Source organism: Sphaerodactylus townsendi, linkage group LG03 (genome assembly GCF_021028975.2).
Source record: "Sphaerodactylus townsendi isolate TG3544 linkage group LG03, MPM_Stown_v2.3, whole genome shotgun sequence".
NCBI lineage: Eukaryota > Metazoa > Chordata > Lepidosauria > Squamata > Sphaerodactylidae > Sphaerodactylus > Sphaerodactylus townsendi.
This window is the reverse complement of record NC_059427.1, coordinates 67,269,214-67,292,989: the sequence shown is the minus strand read 5'-3', so window position 1 is coordinate 67,292,989 and position 23,776 is coordinate 67,269,214. Positions and strand designations below refer to the sequence as shown.

Sequence of the window (23,776 nt, the reverse complement as noted above, 5' to 3'; positions counted from 1 at the left end):
ATCTGCGGCTCCAGACAAAACTGAGAAGGGCATGCCTGGGGCAGAGAATGACAGCTTAAAGACAGAACCTGGCACTCTCCAAGCCCCAAGAAGCTTGCACAAAAACCTAATGGGTGTCCTTCCTCTGCCAAAGTCCAGCAACTTTAGAGGGCTCAGATTTCATCCTATACCGGTCCCCGCCCCCAGCCACTGCCCCCAACATATTCCAACATGAAGTGGAAGGATTCAGTTGGTAAAGTGGAAGTTGGTGATAAAGTGGAAGGATTCCACTTTATCACCAGCTAATGATTGTGTTTTGATTTGCTGAGATATATGGATCAAGTGCCTCTGACCATGTGCAGACTGTCACACCCTTAACTGCTTCCTGCTTTGAGAGACACAGAATTAAGAGGTGGGGGAGAAATATTACAGGGAGGGTGGCATGGGTCCCATGCAGGCTGAGCCCCACCACTTCTCATGGTTTTCAGCACAGTCCACTTCCCTTGGCCATCCTTCCATCAATGGGAAACAAGACTACATTTCCTGCATCTCATTCTCCTTGCTCACTCCATTTCTCCCCTTCATCACCTTTCCAACTAGTCCTTAATATTTTTGACTCCACTCCACATAGGACACATGCCTCCAAGCTGCTTTAGGTTGTGCCTCAGCTCGTCAGGGTTAAACCCTGGATTGCAGGATGGTATCATTAAGGAAACCATCTCTGGGCACATGTAGGAAGGTGACTTGGCTTCTTGACTGATCAACCACTGTCTAGTCACACACCCACATACCATTAAGAGGAATGATCTAGGACCGTGGTGGCGAACTTTGGCACTCCAGATGTTATGGACTACAATTCCCATCAGCCCCTGCCAGCATGGTCAATTGGAGTGCCATAGGTTCGCCACCACTGATCTAGGATTTTCAGGGCACTCACAGCATGGTTCCAATGCAAGGTGATACCCACCATTCTTGACATCATTCTGAGGTATTACAACAAAATCTACTCCCCATCACAAAAAATCCATGACAGATTTTTTTGTCCCTTACCTCATGCATTCTTTTCTTAACCCAGATAACCTTGTGCCATAATTTTCCTTGTTCATTCCTTAACCTGACTTACCATCCTGCTTTCAGCCTTCATCAAAATAGACAGTTTACAGACACAGCTAAGGTACATGAACCCCAGAGGCGCTGGGTAAGGCAGGGGTTCCAACATGGGGCAGTTAGAGCAAAGGTAGACCCCCCCGGTGGAGCTTGAACATCAAACACACAATGGGACCTCCCAGTTTTCTCATTTACCCACTGCTTGTCTCCTCAGATTTGAATTAATGTGCTCTCTCCTTGATTGTCAAAGGGACAGGTGGTTACATTCATGTTCCTGCATGCCTGACTTTGCAAAGACAACGAAAGACGGGCAAGAGGGTGGAAGTGCTGACAGCCCATCTATTCTGCTGAGGAGGAGCCAACTTTGGGGGATTACTGCAGCTTGAGCCTGTAGCATGTTTACTCACAGATACGCCCTTGTGGAATCTAATGTAACCACTACCAAATAGAGATTGAGAAGCTACATCATGGTTACTGAATCTCAGCCACTTCTATTCAGCAATGATTTCTACTTGACACTGACAGGAGATGGAGATCCATCATATTCATATTTGGCATTCAGGAAACTGATGCAAGGGACGTACCACAATCTACATGGAAAACCCACTGCTGCAAGTTACATGCAATACGTAATGTGTGAATATGTGCATGTCAGCCACCCAATCAGGCTCCCAGGCAGGGTTAACAGATGTGTTTATGTTCTGCACACCTTATCTGTTTGCTGTGGGAAATAGCCATAAACAACCAACTGTCAGTTTTACAGCCAAAATTATGGAACTAGCCTAAATAAGTTGGCCCAGTTAATTCGGGAATCTGGGGACCGGGGGGTGGGGGGTGGAGAGAGAGAACAGATTTCCTCTTATTTCACTGCAGAGGTTTCACCACTGTTAGAGGATATTCCAGAATTTAGGGGAACTTTAATTTTAAAATCTTTCTAGATTAAAAAGGAAAAAAAATCATTCAACGCTATCATCAGAAAGGGATGCACATGGACAATACCTACGGGAAACAAAAAAATGTTAAGTTTACAACAGTCCCACATCACAGCTTGAGCTATAGCAAGAGATAAGAGCCCCACATGCAGATCATCAAGAAAGCAAGGAAACCTATGATAGGCTTTCCTATGAACCTCTGAACAAGACAAAAGACCGAAGCAAAGCCAACATGCTGGTGCTGGACAGTGCCTACATCTGTGAGGGTAGAGGTGTCTTAAGCATCCTTGTACTGACTCAAGAGTGTTTTCCTCAGGGCTACATATACTTACTATCACCAAGGATGAGCTCAACTTCCTCATCTGCATCAGAATCTTCATCCTCTCCTTCATCCCCCTCTTCCAGAAGGTTGGCCAATTCCTCATCATCAGAAGGAGAGAAGTCATTTTCTCCATCCTCACCCGCATTCTCATTGGTTTCCTCTTCCTCCAAATCAGCCTCCAGCAGCTGGTCAGTGTCCAGTTCCTCAAGATCATCTGTGTCGTCGTCATCCTCGTCCTCATCCTCTTCTTCCTGTTCCTCCTCCTCCTAGAGAGAGATCAAAACAATGAAACCTGAAGGGATGATGTACAGCTTTGCTGCCACCCTCTCCTTCCAAACAATCGACTGGATTTTCTGAACAGCAAGAGCGCTCACAAGTACAGGCCTTTCCTTCTTCCACCAGCAACGTCTTGAAGTATTCAAAAACCTGGTGCTTGACATCATGAGAAACCCTATAAACAAAATGTGGGAGGGAGCAGCTCTGAAAGGGGGAATTGAGTTGCATTGTCCCTGCTTATCGTTCCACTGGTAAGCTTCCCTGCTTTTTACAGACTTAAGAGGCTCTATTAGCATAAGAGGAAAATGGGAGGGGCCACCTGATTCTTCCTCTTTACAGGATCACATACACAAGGGCCAAGGACATTTTGTTCATGGGACTCCCGTGACAAGAAGCAGCACCTTTTTAAGAGGTCTGCTAGGGAAGGGGAGAGATCTATAATCGCAAGAGTCTTTTGCTTGCAGCTTGTAGGAGCCAACCCAACGAACATTCAGAATCTACAACTGCTTTTCCCTACTTTCCATAGAATGGGACAGAGTTCTTACCCATAAATGTAATGAACACGTGGAAGAGAGTAAATAGCAATATACTCTTCATTACACTGCCAGTGGCTCATCACTTGTAGAACTTTACACAGACAGCTGAACAGGCACCAATAAAAGCAAATGGCTTTGGTTCCAATCAACATGGCTGATATTAGCAGCCACATGCAAGGTTCCAGTATCAGCCTGATCACTTTGAATTAGTTAGTTAAAATGTGTCAGGTGTCATCTGTTTAAAGGCCTTATGAAGCACAGAATTCTGTCTTGCATTTCAATGCACTGCAAAAAAAAAAACCCACTGAAATGCAAGACAGAATTATACATTTCAACAAGGAGAGCTGCATAGGACAACAAGGAGCTTAAGCAGACGACACAAATTAAATTCCCATAAAGTTGGAGCTACATGGTGGCTTTTTGTGAGCAAGAGGATGGCCAAAGTGAGGGTTTGGGAGAATAAGAAGAGAAAGGTTGCCGATCATAGTCATGATTCACAAAGGAAGGGAAGACAGTTGGAAGAAGCACTAGTGACATCCATTTCATGCTGCCCATTCAGTAGAATACTTTCATGGAAATTCAGGTGCACCCACTCAAATGTCACAGGGCAAACAGGACTTCAATATAAACTGCACATTAAAAAGAGGGAGCCTCCCTTTAGGCTCTCAGTTCCTCTTATCACTAACTGGTGCTTTAAAAAAAATAAAATAATGTATTTATTTATGGCCTGGATTCAAATTTCACAGGCTTTCAAAAAAATTTACATAGCTTACAAATAACTCTGTGCAACACTTCCTAGGCAAGGTATGCTCTATTGAGAGCAAATGCCTCAGACTTTTATGGATTGAGAGTAAAACAAGCTTCCAGCCTTCTATAAATCAGCCTTCCAGAAAGAAGTATTCTGCCCATAGGCACATGAGAATCAGGAACAACTCTGGCAAAGAGGAAGCATGCTTCGGTTCATTCAAATGGCATATCTCCAAATGCCACTGCATTCCTGAAAATTCATTTCTATTCATACAACTGAACTGATGACAAGGCAGAAAGTGACATGTCCTAATGCAAAGTTAACAAAACAAGTATTAAATGTAATGAGCAACTCACGTTTAATAGCTACTGGCACAACATATTTAAAGATGACACTGAAGGCTGTTTGAGTCCTTATTCTGACAGAAGAAGAGCAAACCACCTGAAAAATCTCAGTCAGGATCTACAGGTTCCCTCAAAGCATAACTTGCCTGGAAACACTCATTTTGGTCAACAGGCAACAGATAATACCTAATATTTGAAATGTTATATTAACACAGCATATTTCCTAAATTCTGAAAGCACTTTATGCACATTTTCACAACCTCTAGGAGTCACAGCAATTCTTTCTCAAGCACCCATAAAGATAACTCCTGTCATCATCAGTAAATCTTTGGAAGCCAATATGAAGGAGAAAAGCCAGCATATAATGCTTATTCTTTAGACGTATTTCAAAATCCACTCTTTTAGCCATCATTAGTGCAAGACTAGAGCTGGTCAAATCCCCACTCCACCATGAGTGACCCTGGGCCAGTCTCCCAGCCAGTGGTGGTGATGCGCTTCCATCCAGTAGTAGTATATTGGGGGAAAGAACTGTATACTTCACCCTGAGCTGAATAGAACAAAACATGAAAGAGATTCTAATAAAGTCTGCTACTTCACTTATCCTCTACACTGTACTTACATCTCCTGTTGACATCGTCAAACCTAAGTTTAATTTTCTCACTAGCTTTCAAAAGCATGCTGGCACACAGCTTGCTCATTCTCTCTTCCTCCTCTTTACCTAATTCTAGAGAGGCAGTGAAAGTGCTGAATCAGTGTCTGTACTGCAGAAGGGTGAACACACAAACATATAACATCATCCACAGAAGCCTTCTCTCCAAACAACTCCATTGTCAGGAATATCAACTGTACTAGCATCATAACTTCTAGGCCTATTTATGATTTCCCCCCCCCCCCCCCATGCCTTTAAAGAATAATCACAGATAAACTAAAATGTCTTTCTGACAATTCATCTCTTGTTCTTTAAGAATCCCTTCCACCCTTCAGTGACGGTGTCTTGGGGCAACACTTTATTTCTATATCCTAGGACAGTAGTGGCGAACCTATGGCACTCAGAGGTTCATGAACTACAATTCCCATCAGCCCCTGCCAGCATGGCCAATTGGCCATGGAACATAAAGATCACATACTTCTCTCTTAACTATACTGCAAACCAAAGATGAACACACCACAGGGAGGGTGTTTCAGAGTGAGACACAATGTTTAAGATCATTCTATATGGACCAGGTAAAATAAGCAAGATTTTACAGGCTTTGATGGATAGATATAATTATAAGTGCTTACATTCATGGTATGTTGACAGGAAGAAATAAAACATAGGTTTGATTTTTTTTCATCTTTTAAAATGTTAATAAATCAGTGACATTCTGTTCAATGAAAAATGTACCTTTCATGCAAACTACCTTACAGGACAGCGCTGAAAATGATGAAACAGAACTTCTATTCTCAGCTAAGTTTTCTAAAACCCCTCAAAGGAAATTATTTCAACACAATATTTTTCCATCTTAAAATGTCTTTTGCTATGACAGCACCCTTGACTTTCTATTGTGAACACTGGTAGCACTTCTACCCTGAAACACACAAGCAAAAACTAATCAATTCTGGACCTCAGTTCTTGAGATCTAAACTAAAAGAACATCTCTCTTGGCAAAAATCTGGGCCCATAAAGAGCACAACGAGTTTCAAAAGCAGCCAAGTACAGCCATGCAACTGAATTGCAAACATATTATTTTCAGAAGCCCCAGGTAGTAAGAGCAGAAACTGATGTTTAGATCTTCTCATAGTAAACAATAGCAACCCCTTCAGTGCAACAATGAGTTCATCTAGGCACCAGCACAAAAAGAAAAACAGACTCTGTAAATAGAGAGACATTCTTCTTCATGGTACATGATGACAACTTTCACAGCAAAGTGTACTCATTTTGTAATTCAGAGTCAGAAGTGTAGAACATAGACATTGGATGAGTCCCATGGAAACCAAGAATCCCTGCAAGACATCTTAATTTCTGCCTCTCTCTTCAAATTGACTGGTTTTGTGGTCTTGTTTATATAAGTCATGAACTAGTCACTTTAATCACATATCCACATAATAACATGGTTTGTATTTAAAAGCAAAGGTGAGTCTATATATACTATGACTGTCATGGGTGCCCCTCTGCCATCTAAAGCTAAATGGTTGGCAATCCATGAAAGATTATGGCACCAAGGTTATGGGATTCCCTCCCAAAATGTAAGTCTATCCCACTGTTGTCTTTCTCTTGTAGCTGAATACTTTTCTGTTTTGTCTAGTGTTCCCTCATTGATTTTCATTGTCCTTTCCTTGTGTGTTTTGTTTTAACAATGGTTTTATACATGGCTGTGCATGCACACACTTTCAATCTTGTTGTAATGTGTTTAATGTTTGCAACCCTGGGAATCCTAAATTGGATGGATAGGCAGCTTTAAAATGTTTTAAATAAATAAATATGAACTTATTTCAATATTGGAAAAGATTTCACCAGAACTCAATTCAGTGTCGTTTTTCAATGTTCTGTAACTTAAACCACAGTAACATGCGGAAGAGTTAAACCACTTCAAACCTTTTATAAAAAGTTCACCTGAAAAGCTAGCATGTAACAGCCACAATGACACTACGCTTCTCACCTGGTCTTCCTCCTCGTCCTCTTCATCTTCTGCCAAGCGCTGCCTTCCCACCTCATACAGCCTGCAAACTGTATCCATATTCAGGGCATCCATACTTCCTTGGTTCTAAAACAGGAAGCACACACGTCAAGATAGTGAGTTAGCTTTTAGTCAAACATATCACAGTCACTTACATGCAACCACACCAGCTGTCTTGTCAACTCCATCCATGTTAAACACACATAACATCAGTTTTACAACAGATCAAATTGTTTCACTTAACTTGGCAAGGACGGTCATATAACAAACGCTAACACATTTCTTGCTAGTCAAGAATCATGCTTACCTCAATAACTGCCAAGTAACAGTCCTTTGAATCAGTACACAAGTCAAAGATGTTCCTTTTTACATCAATAGTGGCTGGAAAAGAACACATCAGAATGAACAGGAACCCAATACATCCTTTACCCCAGTTTAAAAAATCCATCCCATTTATCAATGGCTCTCCACAAGGAAACCACTATCTCTGGAGCCTTGAAGAAGAGTTTTTAATGAGCTCAGTAGGCATTTCCCCAGAAAACTAGACAGAATTTGTCCATAGAGAAAACTGAAACACAAAAACTTGCCAAACAGTTTCAGGCAGAGGTAATGAACAGTCTTTACCAATTGGTTTGTAATCCGTAGCATTGAATGTTCTGAAAGAAGATCCAAAGGGGCTCCGCATCCTCTCTTCCAGCAGATCATCTTCATCATCGGCCTGTAACATTGCTGATTGAGGGAGAAGATTTGTAAGCAGAGAAATGTTTCTGTTCTAAAATGGCCCCAAGTAACGCTTTAAAAAGACTGCCTGCATCACTGAAATGTTGAACTGATTAACACTTAATACACATTTGTTTGTACAGCTAGAGAAAATAGGCCAAAGACAAACAGTGGGCCAAATTCAGAAAATCAAGTGTTAAGCATTTCTGTTAAGCACATTTACAAATTGTAATATATTTTGTCTGAAGAGTCTGTGGGGGAGGGGAGAAAATACTGAGGGCAAAGGAAACTGTGTAGAGAGCAAAGGAAGAATTAGGGAAAGGGGCAAAGGACAGGAGGAGAGGAGAAATAGGAGGAGATGTAGAGTGTCAGTGCTCTCGGACAAGTAGTTGAACATCATGGTAGAACCAGGAGGCATCAGAGGGAATCAAAGGGATAGAACCAGAGAAGAACCAGGAGGCATCAAAGGCAAACAGACTAGGAATGAACATCACACAGCAGATATTTCATGTCTTTTTGTGGGTTAACCCTGGGCCCACTTGATGGGGATTTCACATGCCTTGCTGAGCCAGCAAATACCCTTGGCTTTGAAAGTTATCGTGTTGCTTTCCACCACACACATAGACAAAAAGTTCAGGTGTAAATATAAACACAAAGAATGACCAATACATTATTCATCTTACCTCCATACATAACTGTTCCTGTGTGGTTGAAGACCACACGACACTGATCCAACGCTGGCACTGTGTGTAGCAAGTGGAAAGTCCGCAGATCCCACTGGAGAGTGTGTTATGGAAAAATCCACAGAACAGTCTACCATTTATTGAAGTGGTGGTTCAATGTGTTACTGCTGGCTGTTGCAGAACACGCTTGTAGCAATAAAGCTGGGATCCTGTGCCAAATATTCAGCTGCTGCCACCAACATAAAGGCATTTGTGTTGAGGTCCTGACCATCTCTCTAGCCCCAACATCTAATCTGGCTACAAGGGTAACATGGCACATGACCTACTCCTGCACCCTCTCCCTTGTGAGTCACCCTCACTTACAATTTTATCTGCCAAAGGATTCCGTCTAACATAGACATTTATAAATAAATAATCTGGCAAGAAGTTTGCTTATGTTTCCTCAATTTGAATAACATGTTCTAATCTCCAAGAAAGACTTTCATGTTTCCTATAAATGTTTCAATTTTTATACCAAAAATTAAAAATTAAGATGTCTTATAACAAAAAGAGGGGGGAGGGAGATTCTCACTGGCACCAAGAATTCAGCTTTAAGAATATCCATGGTTTTTATAAGCAAATCAAGAAGTTATCACCAGCAAGATGCCTCATCAATTTAAACATCCATCATGTAATTAAATAACCCCGAGGTATTTCCTCGAGATACAACTAAGGCCAAATTCAAAGGGCCACAGACCAACAACACTAAAAGTTATCCTGTATAAATGGGTTTTAGGGCACTACTTGTGCTTCCACTATCATGCCAATTCAGAGCAATTTGCTCAAGAATCTACTACTACAAACTGCTACTGCTGTAATAGCTTAGAGAATCCTACCTCTACATGTCATCAGACAGAACAAGAACAGTACACCAGGTGCTGCAATTAAATCATTTGCTTATCCAGCCATGCTCTTTAAATTGTGCAAATCACAGCTGAGGCAAAAAAGATACAATTTCTGTGTTCACTATAACTTCCAGCCCATTGGGATGGAAAACGCCACTGATGGTCATATTGAATTTGTCAAACTTATGAATAGCTTGTGCAGAGCGGACATCCCAGAGGACACCATCGTTTAAGACAAGGTCATCTGTAGGGTTAAAGGTGGCACAATTCTTCTTGTAGTTGTTGGCAAGATCTGGGTTAAACAGAGTCAATAGCTTGTTGCCAGTCTGAATATCATAGATCTTTTAGATTAAAAAAGAAGAAAAAAGATTAGTCAAGATGTGCAAGATGTTAGCATCCAAACAGAATGCCCTCCTCATTTGCGTTCTCTCCCAAAAAACCTTCCTCATGAACAATGATCTCCCCTTTGCTTATTATCCTTCAAAAAGAGCTTGCTGGTTCACGTCAGCCTCTTTGGGAGAACTAGAAATCACTGCAAATGCTGCTGTGATAGAGAACAATTACATACATGTTGCTGTATGAGATGTCCTCTTACTAATATGATCACCGAATACTTCACCTACAGCTATTCTTGGTTTGGTAGCTTATGAACAGAGAACTGGTTTATACTGCAGCCATCTTCCCTTTTAAAATACTTTACTGAGGAACACATTTTTTTGCTTAGTGTTGACAAGAATACCCTTCCTGGACTGTCCTACTGTCGTCATCACTAGAGGCAAATTGCAAGAGCCTCACCAATTTAAAAGAAGAAGAAGAGTTTGGATTTATACCCCCTTTTCTCTCCTGTAAGGAGACTCAAAGAGGCTTGCAAACTGCTTACCCTTCCTCTCCCCACCACAGACACCTTGTGAGGTAAGGGGGCTGAGAGAGTTCTGAACAAACTGTGTCTAGCCCAAGGACACCCGGCAGGAATGTAGGAGGGGGAAACAACTCTGGTTCACCAGGTTCACCGCCATTCATGTGGAGGAGTGGGGAATCAAACCTGGTTCTCCAGATTAGGGTCCACCTGCTCTCAACCATTACACCACGCTGTCTCTCCTCCTTCCTAACTCAAGTGAAACCACTTCCATTACACCTCTAACTGCTCTTGTGACACTTGCACATTTCATACAGAGCTTAGCACATGACTGATGCCAAATCCAAAAACCTTTATTAGGCATAAAACCAGTGCCAAGAATTTCAAATACAATAGAAAGATCATTATTGCTCAACTTGCAGTACACCGAGCAAAAACATAGCAACAGCTTCAGATATTTCCACACTAGAGCTATTTAGAAGCTTAGCCATTTTTGTTTTATCAGAGAGGAGCATAAATCCTGTTGGTAACACAGTTCTCAAATTGGTTCTGATGTTGTTGTACTTTGAACAATGGAGCAGAATATGAGAAAGTGTTACAGTTGTATCAGGACAGAATTGACAGCGACGCTCATCTTGTGGAATACCAGAGAATAGACCTTGAAGATGTGCTGACGGAAGAGTTACACCTTGCTCTGGTCATGACCCATCTGCTATTGTAATTAATAAGTTGTTGCAGATATATAGCAGGGCTAGTTTTCTGAGGGATAATCCCAAAGACTATTGGAGAGCAAGAGCTTTGTGCTTTGCTCAGGAGAAATTGGTACTCTTGATCAAATAATCTAGACTTTAAGCGATGGTAAAATCTCGAGGCCGGTGAGGCATTTGTAGGGTCTCCCAAGAGAAGCCCAAGGAAAAGATCTTTTTTTCAATATGTAGCCACCATTTTAGCTGAAGCTCTCTCATTTCTAACTGGGACAAACTGTTAGGGTCAGTGCAAAACAAAGGAAAAGCAGCCAAAACTTAAAAGTTACAACCCATGCCCTTGTTTCTAATAAATGTTGCCCTGATTCCAAACAAAAGAACACCATAGGGACACAATGCGGGGTGCCAAAGATCTTATAAAGGAAATTGGATTGGATGCTTTCCAATTTCTGGTGCCATCTTGGATCAGATGGGGATACCATACAAAAGGTGCTGGAGCCACCTTAGTGTTAAACACCTTCAAAGCAGCTGCTGGTATGAATCTACCACCATTGATGTTAAAACTTCAGTACTGCAGCGGATAAAATTTTTTTGCAGGCTTTAAGGGTGTTATCTCTGTGTGTGGTCAGGTTGACTTATGATGGAATATTATCCCAAGGTATTTGAACAATTTAACTTGCTCGATGTCAGCACCTTGGAGAGACCATCTTGAAGGTCTAAAAACATTGGAAAAGACCACAATTTTAGACTTGATTGGGTTAATGACCAACCTGTTGTTTGAACAGTATTCACCACACTTAGTCAGCATGTTTCTGAGACCAGATCTTGTTCTTGATAATAAAACTGCATCATCGGCATAAAGGAGAATAGACAGAGGCACACCGTTCAGATAGGGGCAATGAAAGTTGAAACTATTCAATGTGGGGGGCAAGATCATGTAAAAGATTAAATAGCATGGGTGCTAATACACACCCTTGTTTTACCCCTGAGAAACTGGTATTTTGGGTGTTAAGGAACCTGATGGTGTACACCTTATCTGGCAGGTGGGATTCCTGTAAAGAGATCTAATTAATAGGAGAAGCCTAGGATCAATAGCGAGCTTCTGCAGTTTAAGCCATAGCAGCGATCTGTCAATAGAGTCAAAAGCCCCCTTAAAGTCAATAAAAGGCTGCAAAAGATTGGATCTTCCTCTACAGAGGTATTTGGATACAAGTGCTTCCAACGTCATACAGTGGTCAGGGTGGTCTTTCCTTTAAAGTAAAGCCAATCTGCTCTATTCGATTGGTCTATTAGTTGAAATCAATTCAAAAGATGGTTAAGTAAATATTTGGCATACAATTTACCTGAAACAGACAGCAGGCTGATTGGTCTGTAGTTTGAGGGGAGATTACGATCACCCTTTTTAAACAGTGGAATGATGGTTGCGTTAGTCCACATTGTGGGCACTGAGCCAGAGTCATTCACAGTAGTGAATAAAACTAACAGAGGGGACCACCAATCGGGAAAAGATTTGTAAATTTCTGCCGGGACCCCATCTGGACCCGGAGCTTTATTAGTTTTAAGATTACCAATTAGTGTTGTGATTTCCTCCTCTGTTACCGGAGGCCACCTAGGAATATCATTAGACAAAGGGGCTCAACCCTAAGAGTATCAGAGTTCCCATTATTGAAAAGATTACAAAAATAGCTATGCCATATTGGGGGGTCAATAGTAGGGATGATAGTAGTAGAGGAACTGATTCCCGTAGCAACAAAGCCAAAAGCCTCTAGTATCGTTTGGGCCGGGCTGCCTGTATGAGATGCTTCCATTTCTCATTGGTTTGTTTATATAGCCCTTCGCGAAGGACACACGATAAATGCCTCTTCAGCAGAAAATACTCAGCAGGAAGATTATTTAAACCTTGCTGTTTTAGTCCTGCAGAATATTATTAGCATTTGCTTTTTTTATAAGCCTACCCTCTTCAGAAAAATATGTGACAGTAGGAGTTCCTACCAAAGGACCTGCTGGAATCGCGCTGCTAGAGCATCAACTAATTTCCTGGTCAGAACTTCAAACTTGCCAATACATTCAGCAGGTGAAGGAGATGATAATAGAGCATGCCTAAAAGGACAGCATAAAGGGACTGTGTAATAGTGAATCTGCTTTAAATTTAGTTTCCTTATTCCAGTTAATTTTGTGCGGAGGGGATACTGGACTAATGTCATTCCTATTTGTTGATGCACAGGAAAATAGTTGCAATACAAGTGGCATATGATGGCTCCAAACTTGTGGGGAAATCATGGCACGATGGATAACATTAAAACAAGATTGTGAGACTAAAAGGTAATCGATAACACTGTTACCCAGCAGTGATAAGTAAAATCCAGCCATATCAGTAAGCTGAACCAGCCCATTTAAAATAATTAAATCATAATGAAGACAAAATTTTATCATATTGGCGCCAGCATGGTTGCAGATGGTATCTGTTGAGGAGTCTAGGGGCAGAAAAAATGCCATGGTAGAGCCTCAGCTTCTAAGCCAGTCTGAGAAATAAGTTTTGACTCATCTTTACCAATTCTGGCATTAAAATCCCGCCAACAACAACCTGTCAGGATTGTAATTTTGAAGAATATCATTAACATAATTATATAAACCCGACCAGAGTTGGTGCGTTCTCTGAGACCTCAAGACTAGGGGAAAATATAGATTTATAATTAAAAGGTACAATGCTCCCCACTTAACAACAACGATTGAGCCCACTTCTCAAAGGTTGAAGTTCCTTAATAGTAAAAGGAAAATTTACAGAAGTGAGGATAGCAAGGCCAGATTTAAAAGCCCTTTTGCATGACTTTTAAAAGCTGAAAAGATGATAGGTGTTAAACCCTGATAAATGTGGGGGGGTAAGGGACCAAGTTTCTTGGAGCATAATGATATTGAACCTGGTTAGGAGATTGGAAAATTCAACATCCTGGATCTTATTATGCCAACCAGCAATATTCCTAGTTATGATCTTTAAGCAATGATCAAATAGTCAATCTAATTCAATAAGTTTGTTTAAAGAGCCATTTATGTCCTCGTAAACACATCCATTAGTCCCACTATTAGTTGCTTGAAGATGTGATCTATTCTGGAAGGAGGTTGAAACATGCGTAAACCCATGGCTCTCAGCAGCTGGGGGAGAAGGGTTGGAAGAATTAGGGTTAATGCGAATAGTACCGGACGTAGGTGCCTGTGCCCAAGAGAGGCCTTCTGTCTGAGTGGGGATATAAACATCTCTGAAAGCACGAGGATCCAGTTCGAGTTCTTCATTACTGATCACAGGATAGGTCTCTAATTCAGATGGAGATGAGGATGAGTGGTCTCTGGGTATACACTCCAAAAAGTGAGCAAGTTTCTGAAATTTTAGTTTGTGGCGCCGCAGCAGGCAGACAGGGGTCAGGAATGCCAGCAGGCCTTGTAGTCAGATTATTGTCCACTTGTAGACAGAAAAACAAGGGATCCTCAATTGGGTTCTGATTGCAGCCCACCTGTAGGAGCGCAGATGAAGCAGATAGAGCATCAACAGCAGAGGATTGACATCCATAAGGCACCAACTGGTTGGCTTTCAGACCCCCATCTGTATCTTTAACAGTAATAGTCTGGAAGTTCTTAGTTACATCAGGGGTTACACGGGAAAACTTCTGTCTGCAGACTGGTACATCAGGTGGAATGAGCGGATGAATAAGAGTATTATGAAACATTCTTTTAACTATTACTCTTTGTTGAGCAAGCTTCCATTTTAAAGATTGTCCTAACAACAACTTAGGAATATAAGTAGTATTAAATGATAATATAAGTCTTTGAGGGACAAAAGCAGGAAGGGAGCCAAAGGAGTCAGGACCTTCACAGAGACTAGGTCGATATTCCTTCGATGGATTTGCATAAGATTACTGAGGTGATTTATTGCCAAGCTGGATTTGAGTTCCAAACAGAGTTTGTCCCTGAGCTTAAATACATATACACATACTTGCTTGGGCAAAGAGTCAAAAATTGCCTTAGATGTCCTTGTAAACTAGAAGGCTTGCTGTTTGTATTGCCTAAGTAATCTCTGTGAGGACTGGGGCAATCCGTGGCAACCTCTCCACGGTGAGCAGACTGTCTGCTTATAGGAGATAGAAGACTGAGGACCACCCGAGCACCTGTTGTAAGTCTGAGTATCGATGTTTGATTCAATCAGTTATTTCAGGGTGTCAATTTTTCCAGCTAAATTTTTAAAACTGCTAAGAATTTCCTGTAGAGAAGCTGCTGCAAGGATGCAAAGTGATTGCAAATCAGGCTCAGGATTAACTAACTGATCATTAGACATGGAGACAGAATCATAGTTAGAAGCAAGGTCCTTCTCAGGATTAATGGGGGAATTAACCCCTTGCTCTCCCACACAGCCAGGAGCATGATTGATGGGTGCGTTTGTTGTTCCATGCTCTTCCACGGGAGATATTGTGACACTATGGTCCACTGGGCAGTTTGAGTCTGTCTGAAGCAATGTGAAGCGGTTGGAGACGGGCACTGCAAATTCCAACCCAGCCGAATTGGAGATGGTAGAATTTCCTCCAACAAGGAAGTCGTCAATCTTCAATTGCTTGTTGGCAGGAGGAGAGCAAACTTCTTCTAAATCACGGGAGCGTTTGCTAGGAGCCATGCCGGCAGCTATTAGTTGTTAGCTGTAACTCCCACTACCAGGTCTCCACACTGCTTATCTCAGCCAGCAAACTGCAACACCACTGGCAATAAAACCGAGGGCCATAAAACAATAAAACGCTAATATAAACATTAAAAGATAAGGCTGAAAGCAATTACTTAAGTTTATCCCGGAGCTCAGCGTGACTCAGAAGTTAACGCGCCGCCATCTTGGAAAAATTTCTCTCTGTCCACATGACTGATGCTAAAGAGTAACACTTGCACTTAATTTATCTCCTTCACTGAACTTACCATAACATCTCCCAGCTTTACACCAGGTATCTAATCGAAAAAGGCTCCTTCACAAGTGCACCGCATAGAAACAGAGGTCTTTTTGCAGACAAACATAATCACTCTAAGGCAATGTAGCCTAAGGAGGAAACTTACAACTGCTTATTGATCAGACTACTGCTTCTAATTTCTCCAGCTACTCCCATATTCACAAGATAATCTGATGCACTGTGCGTTCATCATGCTCCAATGTCTCAAGTCAGGACCCAAAGAGTTAAGGGCCTATCAGTTATTTTGTGTGTGTGTGTGTGTGTGTGTGTGTGTGTGTGTGTGTGTGTGTGTGTGTGTGTGTTAAGTACTATCACTTCTGACTCATGGCAACCCTATAAATCAATTCCCTACAAAGCGTCCCATTGTTAACAGCCTAGCTTAGGTCTTGCAAACTGTGGGCCGTGACTTCCTTTATCGAGTCAAAAAGATTCCATGTAACACGTGGACAATGGCTGGCAAAATGAAAAGAAATGGTAGCATTACTGGCACTTGCTGCTAAAAGTTTTAATGTGCCCATGTCCAATAACTATTATACAAATGGAAGATAAGAGAATTCTTTTAATTATTATTTCTGCATACATGCTGAACTGGGAAGCAGATTTATTAGTCATACTTTAAAGATTTAAATGCCTTTGCCTCTTCTACCCTTTTCTCAGATGTGCTTCATGTATACATATTCCTGAAACATCAATTTCTCTTTAAATCCTATGGAGTAGCTAAGAATAAACATAGTCAGCCTGTTGCCTCACAAATGAGCAGATCACAAGTACAGATCAGATTTCCTAGAAGGCTAAGAAAAGGGACAGCAAGGCAACAGAGAAAGGTAGTTTGTTTAAATGCAAATATCTATGGAAATGAACAAAAGGGTAAGGAAAATGTCAAGTATTTGAATAGCTTTATGCTTTCTGACATTTCTATCTTCAAAGTGGAAGAATCCCAGCCATTAATTCTGCCAGATGCTGCCACCTTCAGAAGTGACTGAAAATCTTGTCCTTCAGTCTGGATAATTTTAAGCATCTGCTTGCCATACAAACACAAGTCCTCACAAGGAGACACAAATGTGAGTTCAATGACATTCTCATCTGGAGACGTTTCTGACTGAAACTCAGAGGCACAGGCTAATGGGTCAATCTCCCTTTCCTCCTGATCAGATTTGAACATTACCAGAGGGGCAAGCTGAGGAATGTAAAAGCCAGGATCAGGTTGCTGGGTAGGAACCAAAGCAGGTCCCCAAAGGTCGGCTCAAGCTACCAGTAACGGCTGGAGTTGAGCTGGAGAAAAAGATGGCCATGTTGTAAGTTGAGATCAGACAGCAAGCTTCAGAATGGAAGACCCTGTAGAGGCAGGGTGTCATGGAGTTGGTGTAAACTCTGGTTCAGACAGGATCAGATCTAGGGACCAGGCACACAGTGTCCTTGGAGGGACTACAACCACTTCAGAATCAGTAGTACAGTCGAAGGAGGATGACCTATGGGACTTCTTTGCATTTTTCTCGACAGTTAGCCTCATGCTTCTTTGCAGCAGACCCAACAAAAGTCACTCTGGTTGGGACAAGTATGAATCAAACATACTCAGAGCCATGAGGTCTGAAGTCACAGAATGAACAGACTCATATCAGGACAGAAACAACGTTGGAGGAACCAAGGAAGACCTGGAACAGGCCATGAGCAGAGATGACTGTTCAAAAGCAGGGCGCACTAGAGTTTGGGAATCAGGTTGCTGCAAGGTGGCCAACAGGGTCTTTGCCACATAATGGCTTTGAGGCGGAAGGCCCTCTCAAAGCACACATTAGGGGTGAATTTGTGGCAAATTCTACACTTGGAGACCCCGCGGGCCTGGGCCAGGCAGATGAGATACGTGTTGTGTTCATCAGACAGTCATTTTAGTGCTGCAGGGTCTTGGAGGCCATCCCAGTGACTCAAACTAATGTTGGGCCAAGAGAATAGATAAAAAACTAACCAGTGAAAGCTGGCTCAGTTAACTCACACTCAAAGCAGCTGAGGTAGAAGAAAGCTAGGTAGTGAAAGCAGAAACACAATGGCAGAGAATTCTCACGAACGAAGAGAAGGGCTGACCCGATCTGCAGCATGCGCTGGTGGCAAGAAAGGAACTGGGGGGAAGGGGAGGCTGCCTCCCCAAGTCACGTGACGGTTTGGGTGGGAAGGAACAATCACAGATGATGCAGGGAGGAGAGCACCCTCTGCTGTGGCTAATGACTAAAAGAGTTCTGCCAGATTGGCTGGCCTGTGCAGGCAAAGTTCCCAATGTGGGGCTGCACTGAGACTGCAGATGAATTAATTTTATAGATTCTCTCTTTTTAAAAAAACCGTTATTACTCCCATCCAGAAGGGAAGCATTAAATTTTCTAGAATCACAATATTATTAATTGCCACGTGAATGAGTTCTAGGCAATGCCACAGAAAATATCTCCTAAGAGTTAGTCAGTTTACATACTGATCCATTTCTCCTGAAACTAAAATAATTGCATTTCTTCAGTGCACCCCTCACAAGTCTTGAAAAGCCACTCTTGAGAACGGGGAACCATCAGGAACAGCCCAGGATTTGGCCAATGGGGGGGGAGGAGGAGGAGGAGGAGGAGGAGGAGGAGGAGGAGGAGGAGGAGGAGGAGGAGGAGGAGGAGGAGGAGAAGGAGGAGAAGAAGAAGAAGGAGGAGGAGGAGGAGGAGGAGGAGGAGGAGGAGGAGAAGACGACGAAGAAGACGACGACGACGAAGAAGAAGACGAAGAAGAAGACGAAGAAGAAGACGAAGACGAAGAAGACGAAGAAGCAGCAGCAGCGGCAGAGGAGGAGTAGGCCCAAAGGGGCTTACAATCTCCTTGCCCTTCCCCCCTCACAACAAACACCCTGTGAGGTAGGTGGGGCTGAGAGAGCTCCGAGAAGCTGTGACTAGCCCAAGGTCACCCAGCTGGCGTGTGTGGGAGTGTACAGGCTAATCTGAATTCCCCAAATAAGCCTCCACAGCTCAGGCAGCAGAGCTGGGAATCAAACCCGGTTCCTCCAGATTAGATACACGAGCTCTTAACCTCCTACGCCACTGCTGCTCTTTCTCCATCCACTGGAAATTTTGCTCAATTTACAATGTTTGTTTCATTCTAGCAAGAGAAGGGATTCTGCCAATTCTCCCTTCCTGCCACAGCTCCCACACTGCTACCTTGAGCTCCATCATAATCAGGAGCAGAGTTCTGGGGTACACAGGAAGCTGCAACAGGAAGCTTGCAATAATACTTTCTGTGAAGTCACTGTTCATAGAAGTATCCAATCCAATCCTGTAAATGCTTAATGGTAGGAATCACTACCTTGAGAAGGAACCTGTTCAGCCATTCACAACATTACATGAGACCATATAGCCCAGTCCTAATAAGCTTGCTCCATATTACTGAAGGGTCTAGCACTGCTGCGTGGTTTTCATGTTTCATTTCACCAGCAGGTGCCTCAAGCAATGTCACTGCTTAGGAAGTGCTGCTCCAACAGCACCCATTTTCCCCAGACACCACTTTTCCTTCTAACTATGAGGTGGTTCATGTTCCCCCTTCTGCAAGCAGTTTCCCCCCACCCCCTGCTTTGCTGGTGAAAAGGGCTGCAAAAGGAAAGATCCATTCTGTTTACTGTTGTTTGGATCCACAATTGGCCACATAATCTATACTGTTTCCTGTCCAGTGTTTCATTCCTCAAGTTCTTTCAGTATGAAGTGAATCTTCCACATCATGTTTTGCCCTTGTTCCCCATAAGATGCAGCACTACTTTGCAAGCAGCTTTCAGCATCTCATCAAGAATATTCCATTGCTTCAGAGAATCCACAAGGGATACTTACATGGGCAATGTCCCCCTTGGTGCCAATGACCCTGTCCTGAGAATGCTTGCTGAATTCCACATAATGGTCGTCTGTGAAGGAATGCCTGCACAGGAGAATCAAATGCCAAATGAAACAACACAACGTCTTTTATCTAAGGTCATTCATCACACTTCACTGTAGGATTTTTAATGCAACCATGTGTCATGTAATGAATGCTGGTCACTGAGTCTGCAGAAGATGGCCATTTCCTTTCTACTGTAAATGCTTTCCCCTCTTCTGAGGACATCTTTCTATCTTCGCATCAACGGCCAGTAATGTAAGTCCTTGAACAACATTGGATTGAACCCAAATTTCATTTTCTGCCAGCAGAAGGGGGTAGGCGATTTTCTCCAATTCCACCTTCCCACTGCAAACCCCCTGCCCCCCCTTGTATTCCGGACCCCATGGAGCAGTGTTTGGGGAACTGCAGTAAGAGGCAGAAAAAAAATATTTTATTTATAAGCAGAACTCTAACTTTGGATCTAACCCATTTCTACACTGCACTTAAATTCATGAGATTACAGCTTCTTAAAAGATAGCTTATTTTACATTCTGGCCCATTCAGAGTAGTAAGAATATATTAAAGGTATGCATACTTGATGTCAAAGACAGACTTCATCCCCCACAATGCAGACAGAGGCTGACTCCACGTTGCAGATGTCAACAATAAAGAGCCATCCTGAAAGAGCAGACAAGAGATATTATTGTTAGATATCTAGACACCTCCATGTGGAATTATTGAAGAAGAATTCTCTCTGTGTCATTTTGTTTTGGGAAATCTGCTATATGTGCACCACAAAAGCAAAGTTTTCCTACGTAACAGCAATATTAAGGTTGGCTTCCACGTTTCCCCCTTCTTTAAATAAAGAATACTCACTTCAGCAACACCATCCCAAATACGTATTGTTTCTACACATTGTTGTGATTCATCTCCCTTGGGCTACCCGTAACGAGCTACGAAGCTGAATGAGATTGACATAGGGCAATTTTTCTACTTCCTAAGTTACCAGCAATGGATTTGGAAGCCTAGAGCAAGCGATCAACAACAGCTGCCTTCAGATCTCATGAAAAACAAAAAGTCTGTGATGGACACAAACTGAGTTTGCTGCTAGGCTCACACACTTGCCTCACTCCTTCCCCTTCCCATGGAGTGTGGCCAGTGGTTTCCAAATCTGTGAAACCTTGAAAAGTTCCAATTTACCACAATAGCTGAACACAGACAATGGGACAAACTGAACTTTTTCTTCTACCACAGAAACCAAGATTTTAAACACAAGATTTAGAATTTGATTTGTGAAGAGGAGATCGATTCAAGGATTACCAAATTCATAAGCTTTCAATTGCTCTCTGGGCAAATATCTGTTTATCATGAGATCTGAACACAGCCAGTGACAAAGGTCACTACTTACAACTACCAGTGTATTTTGTTATTTAATCAGATATAAAAGATCCTAAATCACGGGCAACAAAAAATGGGTCTAGTAAATAAAGAAGCCTGAATATAGGAGAGAGAGTCCTTTTATTTTCATTCTGCTTTTTGCCTTTGATCCTGAACAACCATCTCATAGCGCTTAGCCGGTAGTTTCTGATGGAGTGCATTCTGGTTCAGAGAAACTCATATACAATAAATTCATTAGCCTTTAAAGGGGTCACAAACCTCCTAGCTAAAATAAGAAAAACCTGCATCATGTACAATGGACACAAGGCTATAATGGCCCAAGAATCAACAGGAGCATACTAATATTCATGACACTTCCCCTACCCTAGATGGCTCCAGGTGCGTGATGGCGGAGTTGTGGCAACTGTAGCTGGCCTCTTCCTGCCCACTGAAGACATTGTACAACTTCAGGTGCCCTGTGCAGGTACCCAGCATCAGGAACCGCTCCCGAGCAGAGAACGCACAACAAGTAAAGCCACTTTCATCTTCATTGGCCTCCCGAAATACAGAAATCGGACGGAACCTGAGAAACAAAAGAGCAACTAATTAAGAAAGTGAACTTTTACATGAAAGAGGGCAGCATGTAAGCAATGAGCAAACTTTGATGTTTGAAAACAGTGTCAGAAAGTTTGCTGGGGCAGACATGTTCCTCTTAACGGCAAGACAAATTTCTGTACAAAACTCCAAACACGGAAGTCACTGAGGGTAGCTATGAGTAGAGCAAGATGAAGAACGGCATACAAAAGTCTTCGAAGTAGCCACCATGAAATCAGAGGTTCTAGTCACAGCGCAACGTCCACATGTGCACTGGTTTTTAGACGGGCTGGTCAAAAGAACCATAGGAATTCAGAAAACATCTTCCTTACCTGCTGAATATAAGGTGTCTATCAAAGCATCCACCATCCACCCCGCCATACTTTGGAAATGCTGCCCTGCGGGTTAGACGCGAGGTAAAGTTAGTTGGCGCTTGGCGCCTCTGTTTTGGCTCTGGACACTGGTGGGGTGTAAAGAGAGAAAAGGGGGGGCAAGTTGCCACAGGGTTCTTGCAGCGAGCATGCTGCTCCCTAAGGTACTCTGTGATTATGCTGTCCAGCGTGGGAGGGGAAGGGAGGTGCCTGTCCAACTGCTTTTTGATGGCTGGGCTCTGGCTGTAGGCACCGTGGTCTGACTTTTGCCGCAGCACTCTGATTTTCCTGCCATTGCAGGGAGACGGCCTCTCTCGGATGAAGCTAATCCTGCCAATCAGCGGGGAGTTGTTGGCATGAGATGGACCCGGGAGAGCAAGTGAGCTCTGGGGGGCAGCCTGCTTGGGCTGGGCGTGGACAGAGGCAGCACTGGAAGCCACAGCGGCATGGCCGGTCAACCGGGCCGAAATACCATTTGCTATACGAGGGGTACGAGGCAGAGGCACGGGAGAAGCGGCGGCAGCGGCAGCAGTGACTGGGGTGAAGGCGGAGGAATGAGAAGCTGCTGTCATGGGCAGGTCTGCCTCTTTTGTGAGGATTGTGGCCGTTTCTCCCAGCCCTTTTGAGATGAGATGGTTCCTGATCAGGAGGAGCGCTCCAAAGCGCGCTTCTCAGGGAAAAATCGCTTGAAGCTGAGCCACCGCGTCCTGCTTTTCTGCGAAGTCGAGGCCAAAGTGAGGCGATCCGTTCCGATCCAACAGGGTTTTTTTTTTTCCTGAAGCTGGCAGCTCTATCAGCCTCAGCGAAGCGTGCTTTTTGCAGAACTTGACGTGCTCGCTGCGCTTGTCCTGAAGTACGGGCTCCTTCATCAGCTGCTGGATCTGGCAGCTGCTGAAGAGGGGCAGCTTGCTGATGATCTGCCGGACTGTGCTGCTACGAGACAGCCCAACCAAGGCTTTGCAAGCAAAAGCTCGGATCTGGTCTGCGTCCGTAATGGGCATTTTTACAGACAGCAACGACAGCAGCACTTTGATGCCGTTGTTGGACTGCACCACATTCCACATCTTGGCCAATGTGTGCTCGCTACTCCTGGGCGCCTGGGGAAGCTTACGTCGAGGGGTGCCGGAGATGAATTTGCCAATGCTGGAGATGCGATTGTCTGGGCCACACACACAGTTAATGATGATCTGAAGGGCCGACTTCTGGATTTCTGCATCGTGGATGAAGAATTCACCTTCGGCAACTCCCAGGATGATACTAATACCTAATCATAAAGGAAAAAGTGATCACACACTGACCAATTAACATCAGAATAAGAAAGATCACATAGATCTGCCTTGCGTTGAATGAGGCCACTCAGTCACAATCAGCATTATCTATTCCAGGTGTCTGCAATCTGCGGCAAATTGCCCATGCTGGCATGGGCTGATGGGAATTGTAGTCCATGAACATGTGGAGAGCCGCAGGTTGAAGACCCCTGGACTCTATTCAGACTGGCAGCCATTCTTCAGGGGCGGAGGCAGAAAGGCCTTTCACATCACCTTCTGATTGGGCCTTTAAACTGGAGATGCTAGGGATTGAACCTGGAATCTTCCACACGTCAAACAAATGCTCTAACCCTGGCCCCTCTCCTAATGTAATGCTTTCCCATGGCAGAATACCTACTTCTCTTTTCCTGACAATATAGTAATCTGCCATCATTTCTCTCACACAACCTCATTTCTTTTTTTACCACCATAAAAATAGGGGAAAGCATCAGCCAAGCTACTCCTCTAAGTTTGGTAATTAGCCCAAAGAACACTTCATTCTGAACGTTTCATTCCTGGTCCCTCACAATCCTCTTCAATGATGACCA

The 23,776-nt window shown here is 43.1% G+C and overlaps 1 protein-coding gene across 1 annotated transcript in view; it reads right to left on the bottom strand.

Moving 5' to 3' along the window:
• DCAF1 (DDB1 and CUL4 associated factor 1) overlaps window positions 1-23,776 on the bottom strand; it is a 51,263-nt gene that overhangs the window by 11,176 nt on the left and 16,311 nt on the right. Inside the window, 10 exon segments of the mRNA XM_048491913.1 lie at window positions 2,351-2,606; window positions 6,884-6,988; window positions 7,209-7,282; window positions 7,526-7,630; window positions 8,305-8,398; window positions 9,296-9,529; window positions 19,558-19,642; window positions 20,175-20,257; window positions 21,341-21,539; window positions 21,883-23,185. Of these exon segments, the coding sequence (XP_048347870.1) occupies window positions 2,351-2,606; window positions 6,884-6,988; window positions 7,209-7,282; window positions 7,526-7,630; window positions 8,305-8,398; window positions 9,296-9,529; window positions 19,558-19,642; window positions 20,175-20,257; window positions 21,341-21,539; window positions 21,883-23,185 (2,538 nt within the window).